The sequence below is a fragment of the Varroa jacobsoni genome, unplaced genomic scaffold, assembly GCF_002532875.2.
Source record: "Varroa jacobsoni isolate VJ856 unplaced genomic scaffold, vjacob_1.0 scaffold_326, whole genome shotgun sequence".
In the NCBI taxonomy this organism is placed as follows: Eukaryota; Metazoa; Arthropoda; class Arachnida; order Mesostigmata; family Varroidae; genus Varroa; species Varroa jacobsoni.
Genome location: NW_019213228.1, coordinates 272,822 through 284,431, shown reverse-complemented (window position 1 = coordinate 284,431; position 11,610 = coordinate 272,822). Strand labels below are relative to the sequence as shown.

The following is an 11,610-nucleotide window of genomic DNA, read 5'->3' as shown; positions in this document are numbered from 1 at the left end:
TATTAATATTTCATGAAATCATGCAGACAAATTATTCGAGATTTTATTGATAAAAAACTAATCTAAGTCTTACAGGAGCATTTTAAAGGATTTATAGAAACCATAGCTCTGCTGATCCTTCTTTGCTTCATATAGGATACGACTACTCTATATTAGGTCTTTTCTATAGTCCGTTGTTGCAGTTCAACTTGTCTATTTCGCGCAAAAAGTAACTACAACGTCGGGGTTCTCAATCGTTAGGATTGGAACAGCTTCTAAAGCGGCTACGGAGTACCGTAGTTGCCATGCTATATTTTGTTAAGTCTCAACCTATGTTACTTATCAAATCTATTTAATGGCTGTTATCCTCGCTTAATTTTTGTATCTAGTCGTATGATTTAAAAAAAAAAGGCACCATTTGAATACATTGGATTCGATATAATTTATTTTCAGCATAATAATACTAATAGCCATCGCTACGAGTTCCACCATCATAATGTTTCCATAATATAATCATTCTATTGTTAGCGTTTTTGTGATGCTTTTATCGACTTCACAGACAGACAGCCACAGACACACACACACATAGACTCACAGACACGCGCGCGCACGCACACACACACACACACACACACACACACACAGAGATACACACAAATCTTTATCTTAACTAAACGTGTTTCTGTTGACCTGCTGAAAACTTCAAGCAGACATCTAGGACGAGCCATTCTTCGTTGTGTCATATCGTTAAGTCATTGTCGTTTCCTGTAGGCCTCAACCATTTTAGATTGTATACTAAAGTGTTCTCAGATTTTATTTCTAGCGTTTGCTATTTTCACCTTAATAGTGGCTCTTGTGAAGTGAATTCACTAATACTCGGCCCGATTTCGTACTCTTAACACTTGTTTCTTTTGCATTTTTGTTTGTTAGCAGATTGTCCATTGTTAATTCTGTCGTGTGAAGACAATGGAAGATAGATAATATCGTTTCCTTTGATCTTTCGTCGTATCATGTATACCTAGCCATGTCTATTGCCACATTCTTCGTGAAGAACTTTGTCATGATGTTTTAATACGCTACGTTCCTTTTTCCATTCGTCTGCGTCTTTTTTCCTCGAGTAATTAATATCAATGTAATGATCGTTATTACCACTGATTAGACACCACCACAACGACAGATCCAGTTTAATTTCGTCGTCATCATCTTCTCCCAGCGATGGCGGATTCGTTTGACATCAACATGGGGATACTTCGTGTCTCTGCCTGGTTGCGAACACAGACACGACCTCTTCTTTATCATCATAGATTCTTATCGTTAATCTACTACTACTACTACTATTATCATCAATATGTACAAGATTGCATCTAGGAGGTAGGACCACTTATTCCGGTCTGTACGTGTTCGTGAACGGTTTGTGTGAATAAAGAAAGCTACGTGTGTGTGTGGGCGCGTATGTGTTTATTGTTATTGTCGTTTCCTTTTTCGTGATTCAGCCAGGGCCGTGGAGGCCGCCGATCTCACTATGTGCGAGGCCATTGTGTTCGCCACGATCGATCAGAAAAGAAGTATGGCTCGGTCCAATTGATGGGCGAGTGTTAAAGCATTAACTACTACCATTGGTGCTATGAATAATAGCAATAGTGATTATAGCCATAATTATAATGTAATATGTAACTATGTACTTTTTATTATACATAACAGGATATCATTGGGAACTAGGATTTTGTCGGTGTTTCCGGCACCCGTCATCTCCTTACAACCGCTGCACGTCGTTACGGTAGCGAGCGGATTATACCATATTGTTTAGGTGCCGATGTGTGTGTCTGCGGGTGTGTGTGTGTGTGTGTGTGCGGGTCGAATTGGCTGCAGTATCCCTGGCATTACGTATTGCGGCGGGGCCACAGGCCTTCAAAAACCGTTGGCGTCGTCGCACTCTTTATTTAGCGCTATCCGTATTATGTATATCTTTCTGCGAAGAGACAAACGTTCGAATGCTCACACATACACTCACATCACATATACACTGTCTGAGTATCACTACTTCAGTCGTCGTGATTATCGTTTCGTGTACCTCATTGCCTTCTGTATTATTGCCTACGGAATGGCGGACGCACTCGCTCCGAACGGAAGTGCATATATATATATATAGATCTGCGTCAAATTGTTTACCGTCTACTGATGAGAGCGACCAAACTATCGTCGTCGTTGACGAGCCACCACCTATTAGTAGTAACATGCATCCCCGTTGACCAAGCGGTGACACTATATACCTAAATATGTATAGGTAGATTTATTCATTGTAGAGGTTTGTCCTCTTTGTCTGTCTGTATCGTTTGTTTTGTCTATTATTAATACTGCATCGCATTTCACCGGCCAGAGTTGTCAGGAAGATGCCGAAAATCTGTCTCAGTTTACTTCAGACCTCCCATATTATCGACTGCGTACGACGGGCTCACGGCTCAAGTCATGTGCTTGTGCGAATGCCACCATTACTTCTATTCAAGGGTCATTTGTTTCCTTTTTGTTGGTGCTATACATGCGCGTGCTATTGTCGTCATTCGAGCGTTTGGTTGCTAACTGCTTAACGGCACGCAGCAGTGGTCGCGTACGATACCAGTACAACAAAGATGGCGTGACAAAGGCTAAAGTTGTAGTGAACGCCTTAAATCTAGTGTCAATAATATGCAAATATAATTAATAGGACCTTTTTTTAGGGCAACACTTTTCTTTCTGCCAGACGCGGCCATTGCTAAGTTTCCGTTCTTGTTGGCAACGCGCACAATGTAGGCTCTCGAACAGGCTTAAGAGATCATCGGGATTATTTTGCGACAATGGGATCACGGGGCATGTGAATGCAGGGAGGTGGGGGCGAGGCGCAAGATTCTTCTGGTCGTAACGTTACTTCCAGCTCCGCTCACGGTGAATGCGAGGCAGGCGCAGGGGAACTAGATGGCGAGGGCGAGCACACGTCAATTTGGGGACTCGAACGACCAGGCGTGGGTGGTAGAGACAAGCAAAGACCGCCTGTCTGGCTTTGTAGTGGTGGTACTCCTGCTTGGCCAACAGACGAAGGCGGTGGTGACATGAGTGGCGGTGTGGACCGTGTTAGAGGGTACGGGCTAAAACGCGATGCCGATACCGGGGGACTTTGACGTAACTGTTGTTGCTGGGCTGCTTGTACGAGGGCGGCTTGACTGAGGGCAGCCATTCGTAAGGCGTATATCTGTTGTTGTTGAATGGCTTCGGCTGTCGCGCTGGACGGGGCGCTGGATGCGGCTCCAAGCGGCCCATGCTGCGCGAATAGAGCGAGCTGCTGGGCATAGGCAGCCGCCATATGTTGCAGATAGGCAGTAGGATCGGCTCCCGTTAGGCCAGGGGCACCAGGAAGTCCTGACAGGACCTCGTGTCCTGACAGCCCGCTAGGGTCGGCCATGAGTCGACTGAATGGATTGTCACCGAGAATGCTCTCCATGGTCTCGCTGCAAACAGATGGAACACAGCCAGTGTAATAACAAGGGTTAGACATATGCGTAGTACTTATGGCCTTGTTGCCAGAACACTAATACCAGCAAAGCTACAAGTGAGTTGAAAGGTTCCCGCCGCTGCCGCTGGCATAGACGCACACACACGAGACTCGATTCCATGGACCACACCGGTTGCGCTGACGACCGCTCTTCTACCTTCCGCGTAACAGCTCTCTCTTCTTGCGCTGTCTTCCTACCTATATGACTTTCTTTCGTTCGCTCACTCTGGGAAGTTCGCTAGCCCGCTGAGTAACTATGTGAGTGTCTTAGTGCTTTTAAGACAGAAGGAAATGACTTTGTACGTTCCGCTCTGAAAGACACTTCTTCTTCTTAGTTTCTAGCTAAATAAGAGTGCCTGCGCTGGTGGCCACACCAGTCTTAAGATGGTCGAGCGCAACAAAGAACGTCAGGCCACGATGCCGCACCCCGCCACGACAATCTCACTTTGCATTGACAGATAGATACATTACATGGGCGCAATGTCGCTGTCGTTGCGGCTGTAGCTTTGCCACACTGAACTCATCAGGGTCATGTGGAAAAGGCCCGTTACCAAAACAAGACACTTACCGTTCGAGATCGCTGAGTCGAGACGAATCGCGGAATCCCTTGGCGAAGGGGTTCGAGTCGATCTTGAGCTTAGTGATGAGCTGGTTCTGGTAAGCGGTCACGGCTGTAAACGTCGTCTCGGGAAAGACGAACGTTGTGCACTCTTCATCGTCGACGTTACCGATTGGATTATTGGCTGCCGAGGCGCGTCTCCGGATCAGGTGGATACGCGGCTGGTACTTGTGCATCGAGTTCAATACAATCTGTAAGCCGAAACAACAATATTGTTGAACTTGAAAATGACAGCTCCAGCAAAATACTGTTGCTACCCTGCTGATTTACATTTTGGCCCCCCTCGAATAACAAGAAGATAAAGTAGAATAGGCATGGAAAAGAAAAATCTGGAGATGGAAACAAGCAGAACGAAAAGGGCACTGGAAATCGTTGACCACCAAACACAACTGCGGTCTGATCACACGACTGAAGTTCATATGGCCTGATTCTAGAACTGATTAAAAAAGCGGTATCGGGTTGAATGCGGCCGTTCACTTCGAGGCAGCTACGACATCGCATATAAAACTTACCATCAATGAAGAGCTGCCCCTGACAACAACGAAAGGCCAAACATGTATCAACTCGTACTAATAACTATATAATTGTGGTGATAATGAAATTCTGCATTGACCTCCGGATGTAATATATTTACATAAAAAGGTCACGTGATCTCTCGTATAAGCGCACAAGTGGAGCACCAGGATAGCAAGAAAAAAAAAGGACGGTGCCAATGATTGACCTTTTTAAGTAAGCATATCACCACCGCCAGGTTCATTCGATCTGTCTAGTGGTGACCGCATTAAAAAGGCCGTTGACAACAAAGAACCGAAAACGAGCTCTACTCGCTTTATTTCTCAATCAACTGATATCTGTTGCTTGTTGTCGTATTACCATTCAAGCAAAGCCAGCAACACGCGAATGCGCGTCACGCACTACGCCCACGTTGTCGGGCAAGCAAATAGCCGCTACACGTTACCAGCTGACAGTGGAGGCAACAGCATCAGCGTTACTCACAGAGCATTAGACCTAGTATAGGTAGGCAGCATGGCAGGCATGGTAGCCGTTGACACTTGATAGGCTATGAAACAGACTGTGACAACAACTACCAAGTGGTTCTCTTTTTTCCTGAAGTTACAGCAGTACCAAGTTTCAGCCTTTAGGCTATTCTGTGCCGTGCGTGTACGCAACGTACCCGAGCATGGTGGGTGGCAGGCAGTTAGTGCTGAGCCTGTGGAGATAGCACATGGCATGCAAACGCTTCGTACCAGCACGAACTGGAACACAAACGACTCGTTGCGATCCGTGCGCTACTCGACAAATCTCGATGTGACCTCATATGCTACTGCTGCTGTTTCCATTGCTTGTCCTCATAAGCTGATGAGGCCAACGTCTCGTATGGTCTGTTGGGTGCGCTGCAGCAGTGGCGGCGGCACCAGCCTCCCCGTATCTTACTTTAGACACAATATATATTGGCTGTTTCCTGTATGACTGGTCGGTTAACGCTCTATCGCACGAACCACGAACGATGGATATCTTGACAGCAACGAGGAGGAACAGTTCGGTCATCAAAGGGCTTTTAAACAGGTTCATTTTTAACTGTGCCCATAGCTACCTACCTATCGACGTTTGCCTAATAATAAGTGCGAGCGTGAAAGTGTATGGGATCTTATTTATAGGGTTTATTGGCTGTTTGTGTGTATTTACGGGCATAGCACATAATGACGTTGGCAACCTCCATCATTGTCATCAATAACAGCAGCAGCAGCAGCAGCGCGACTATAGTCAAAGCGCCAACGCCTTTCCCAACGTAAAAACGGGTAAACATTGTGGTCAAATACTAAGAACAGTACTCATTGAGCCCTTTCTGCCATAGAGACCTGTTGCGAGTAAGAATACTTCATATTGACGGTATAAAAGTCATGAAAAGTCCAAAGGGCTTCTCCTATCTTCCTCATTACAACAAGCCTCAGCCGGCTTAAGTTACGGTTACACAGACTCTGTGTGGGTTGATAGATACGTGCATATGGCCGATCACAGCCATCTCCAATGACAACGAAAAACAAACCAGGAACGAGTGGGGGCAGCAACGTATTCTTTCCGTATGGTCACTACTTGCTGTACAAAAGACAACAGATGACAATGAATATCGACAGGCATCACCTCGACGAGGTCATCTCTTCAACTGCCATCGTGCGATACGGGTTCGGCGAAAATTGTGAAACGGACAAAACTTCGCTACGTCTGTTGGCTTGCTGGCCTACTTGAAGGCCTGTCGTGTGTCGGTGGCCGGGTGAGTGGCACCTCGTAACGCCGATTATGTAGCAAAGCGTCAACAACAGCGATCGTAACAGCAACTGAATCAAGACGAATTCCTCGCATAGCATCGAAGACATAGCTTCATCGAAACCTAATGGTACGGAGACAGCCGCGTTCGAGCGTGCGACGTTGCTTCCCCAAAATTGTCAAGATGCGTTTTCTGGGCATGCTAAGATGCTGTTGTTGTGCTACCTGCAACGAGCACGAAGTCAAGCCAGCAAAATTGTCTCTGTGGCATTCCAATGACTCATCTACTAAGAGCATTAGTCTAGTACTTATTTAATTTGTGTTTGTAAACATTCGTTGGCGACACTCACTATTTCGAATGAAAGTGCTAGCTTCGGCCAGCACATATCGAGCACCGATCAGCAAGAACAAAAGGCTTTATACTAAAGGCACGTACGTTAGGCCACAATGAGTTCCTTGCTTGCTGTCATCTCCTATCTGAGACAGGGAGAGCAGCGGGTGGTCTATAAGCTGCTTGCTACTCGTACTACAACGATTGTCGATGAGATCGTCGAGGTCGCCTTTCGTGGCTATAGGTGGGAGCAAAGTACAAGCAGACGACTGTAGTCGGTCTGGGGGTGACACGGCCCCTGGAGTGGCTTCTGCCGTCCGCCACTTGTTCAGTGGATAGATTCTTCTCGGAATCCGAGCGATACACGATGGACGATGACACTTCGGACGGACTGATGCTGGATACTGGTGGCTCATTTTTAGTTGGGCAGCTGCAGCGGCCAGAGCATTAGCAGCACGGACGGCTCCATCGAGAGGGCGACCCATCCAAGGGCGATATGTGATGCATATGACAAAACGACGACGACGACGACGACGACGACGACGATGAAGATGACGTCGACTAAGAACAATGGTATAACAACGACAGCTCGTATTTCATCTGCTAGTAGTACTACCTCTCATGTGCGAACGTTTCAACGCCTCTTCGCGTTCGCTAGCCATCTTGTCAGCAGCCGTCGCCGGCGTTGCTATTCCTTTGATGACCGCTTCCATTACCACGACTTTTTCTGCTGCGACTACTAACGTATAGTAACTATGTACAGTATAAATCTGCCCCTGATTTCGCATCACTTTTGGGTGGCCTTGATGATTTAACTGGTTGTCGACAGAAGCGAGAAAACACAAGAAGGGAAGAGAAAAGGCTGACCCGGAGGACAGAAAGGAGACAGAGAGAGAGAGAGAGAAAGAGAGAGAGAGAGAGACAGCGGAAGACAGAAAAAGATTGCATGCAGTATTGATGAACAAGTCGAACGCTCGCTTCCAAATAACCGATAAATGCAACGCATCGCTTGATGAGGCCAAAGTGTAATAATTTTGTAGGAGAAATTAGTCGGTACTTACATGTCCTTGCTTGTCCATTTCGTTGTTGGTAAGTTTGACCTTTTCGAAGGAGACGACCTGCTTCCGCAGTTGATCGGCGGCGTACGGGGAGTCGGGATGCTGATAAAGACGGTTCGGCGAAGGTGGATCAGCCTTGCCTGCCACCAGCCAGCACGAACGATGGTAAGCGTACCGGTAACGCTTGTTGTCGCACGGGACGATGTCAAGTAGCACATGGTACCGGTGCTCCGCTGAGATCGCCGGTAGACCGCTGAACGATACGCGGACCGTTGGGAACATCCTCCTGGAATAACCAAATTGAAAACCATTAAACATAATGTTTCGCAAGTAAACAATGAAATATTGTGCCTTATTATCGTAGGTGCAACGATTGACTGTACTTTAAACATACTCTCGACATTCGACCTTATCATCTTTGCAGACATTTTCTTGCCCTCTATCGTAGTGATTTCTCTATCGCGTTCCATCCCTTACGCCCCAGCCCATTTACGGTCGACTTCAGTTTTTTCATTTGCCTTTCTACGAGACCGAGCGACAGCACGAATCATACGCGTCTAGCTTCTGATTACGGTTGCTGCTGACAGTAGATCATATGAGAAAACGATTGTACTGATCGTATGAATAACTGTAAAAGCAGCTGTACTATCGCTTCTGTAGCGGCCGATCAACGCCAACTATACGGCGCAGCTCACGTCGCAGCAGAAGTCGTTGCCACTTATACAACGGTACCAGCGCAACCTTCGCCGCAGCCTGTTGTTGTTGTGGATGCTGGCGTGTCCGTGTCTTTCTCTGCATATTGTCTACCTATTCTTTTCGCTGTTGTTATCCATAACATCTGACTGCTAATGGCCTGCCTGCCTGACTGATTGAATGACTGACAACTCCGCTTTTATTCTTCTAACAAGCGCTATCTGATTCCATTTGATTCACAGCTATGCGTGCCGCTCCCGTTGCCGCCGCCGTCAGTGGCACATATTTGACGCGCTCGTGTCCTGCTGCTATTGTCATCGTTTTGCCGGCTACCGTCAGGCGGTTCGTCCATCCATCCGTATGTCGGCTTTACCTCAGTTGATCGCGGTTTCTGCCGCCTCCATCTTCGCCTTCGCTTGTCCGATTTCGAGCGCCTGCCCAATTCAAATTAGGCATTTACTTACTAGCAGCAGAGGGAGAGACAGTTTAGCACGGTAGTGGGGCCTGCGAGTGCCGCTACCGCTTAGATTGATTTGCGCGCTTCGCAATAGGTCGCCGCTTCGTACAAGAACAACAGCAACTCCAGCCGTCGTAACAACAAGCACAACATCGAATATGTTATTTTTTCGAATTGAACCATTATTTGTGGTGTTTAGTTGTGGCGACGTGGGTCGTCGTTTGACTGGCCGGCTGTTCATTTTTGCTGATACCAGATGCTCTGCGTCAACTACGCAGCTAAGGCACAGTCGATATTTGAGAAATTTTCTTTGGTCTACTGCCTATTGATTCAAAATAGTACGACCATTACTAGCAACGGTTAAACCTGAAGGGGCTTATATAGCCGTCAAGCACAATTCCTTGTCATGATTAGGGGCCACTACTAAGGCCGCTATTGCTTCACAGCGGAACAAAAATAGGCTGAGCAGTGGCGAGGTGCCCGGAATCGATAGTTCGTCAACTTCAGGTTCTTCTGAACACCCGGACGTACAGTCGCCTAAGCGAGGACTACTGCAGCAGCAGCAGCAGCAGCAGCAATAGCGGCGGCAAACTTCAAATTGAATAATAACAGTAACAAGAAGGGATAAGAAACGACAACGTCGAGGAACGTCAAGCATACAGTTGCATATGTAGCAACTGGTGCACAGATTCGTTCGTGCGTCCTCAAGCCAGCCATCAGTTGAACTTATCTTTTGGCGATCCTCCTCAACTGGATGGACAGACCTGACGTCGGAATTACGGCTAATGGCGTCCGACGTCAGTCTGTAAGATGCCGTAGACTAGAATTGTCTGAGTCAATATTGGCAGTTTGAAGTAGAGAAAGAGAGAGAGCAACACTCTTAGGCGGAGGAGGTTGATAGTACAAGCGTAGGTAGATGTGCTGATCGATCGATCGATCGATCGACCTATGAACAAAAATTAAAAGAAGGGACCAGCGCTACAAGCATTGGCTGCTTATTTGCGCTGGTCACCTCTATATATACTCTTTTCTGTGTAGGTGTCTTTATGTTTGTGCATGCCTGCATCAGTAAAGATGCACAGGTTGATACGCGAGTGCCCACATATGGCTACTTGTGTACAAGTTTTCCTACTAAGGATCACCTATGTCGAACATCTCCGATAAAAGATAGAAGCGTTTTTCGATTCGTGGTGCTTTGCGTCCATTATTCTCACGTTTGGCCTACTATTTGTCATAGACATCAGAAAATTAAGCATACATGCCAGGTTATTCGTAGAAGATGATCGCCTAAACTCTCTATCGGCATCCATAACTAGAAACAAAGAAAGAGACTGAGCCTACTATCAAGGTGGGAATTCAAATCCCTTCAAAACAGTTCAACTGTTACGTGTACGCTAAATTCAATGTTTTCAGCTCGCTCAATTGTCTTACAACAAAATGTTTACTTCGTTCGCCACCAAGTCGCCTAAGCATTTGCTATTCGTCGAACGTTGCCATCATACAACGGCCAACGATGCGTGTCCGTGAATAGGGTAAAGCAAGATCGAAGAAAGCGTTCCTTCCCAGCAGGGAGCGAATTCCTCCGGAGTTCATCTCCCGCCAACGATAACGGCTCGCGACGCCAAATCGGAGCTGTTGCTGATCAGGTAAATACGCTTTTGGTCGTACACACGTGCGTTGTCATCGTTTTCTTTCTATTTATTTTGTCCTTCCGTTTTGTTGAACGGAACGTAAAGGATGTGTGCGGTATCGGCAATGCATAACATTGGTGACGTCAAGTTCACTGCGCTGGCAAGAAGTAGATGGGTGAAGCTGTGATATAGTGGTTGTGCTGTTCTTGCTCCTGCTGTATAGAGTCAATATTTATTCAGTGACTACGATCGACAAGACGGCCCATAACAATGTTCACTCGTTGACGCTCCTGATCATTGATTACAGTACGTTCAAATGATGTAAAACTTTAAACGCGTGCGAACACGACCACCGCGATCCATCCAGCGGGTGGCGTTAGACCGTTGTGTTTGACGACGTTGACGCCAACGCTAACGGTCGTCACAACTAGCGGTGTAGCCGCTTTACTAATACATTTAGGGTATACGGAGAGCTCTGAACACCCCTGCGGGCGTCATGCGGGATATGTGGACATGGTCCACATAACACTATGTATAAGGGATTGTGGATGCCACCGAAATAGTAGCCATTATATCACACAAATTCACCGTGCTGGTTAAGTTGGAATAGATGCAGACATAAATTTCGTCACATTCCATGGTGGTTTTGTGGCGATGTCTCAACGGGTCGTTGAGACATCGCCCCTATGACCTTTTCGAGGGGCAAATGAACGAATCCGTTGAATTTAGTGTCTTCACGTTAACAACAACAATAACAACGGAGATTTACCCGCGTAACTTCGATCCTTCTGCAGGAGATGTCGAGATGGGCACTTACGTCAGATATTACATGGCTTTATCTTTTACTCAGACCGTCCCTCTTATGCCTTTAATTAAGATGTATTGTATGATTCGCTGGTTAAACCGTACAAATCAAGGTCTCTACCACTTTCATAGGGCGTGAGTTACTTTTAATGACTAACAGGATCGGTTGGATCCGAGACATGCGACACTTCAGCTTCGTTAGGATTGATATTCAATTTCAGTTGCACGGCTCCTTCTACATCTGTATTTG

General features: G+C 46.5%; 1 protein-coding gene across 1 annotated transcript in view; it reads right to left on the bottom strand.

Annotated features, from left to right (window-relative positions):
- Window positions 1–396: 396 nt before the first annotated feature.
- The window catches only part of LOC111259383 (uncharacterized), a 30,308-nt gene continuing 19,094 nt past the window's right edge, over window positions 397–11,610 (bottom strand). Inside the window, exons 3-5 of the mRNA XM_022831349.2 lie at window positions 7,779–8,061; window positions 4,071–4,312; window positions 397–3,458 (exon numbers count right to left, since the gene is read on the bottom strand). Of these exons, the coding sequence (XP_022687084.1) occupies window positions 2,894–3,458; window positions 4,071–4,312; window positions 7,779–8,061 (1,090 nt within the window). The 3' untranslated portion in view covers window positions 397–2,893. The remainder of the gene's footprint in view (window positions 3,459–4,070; window positions 4,313–7,778; window positions 8,062–11,610) is intronic.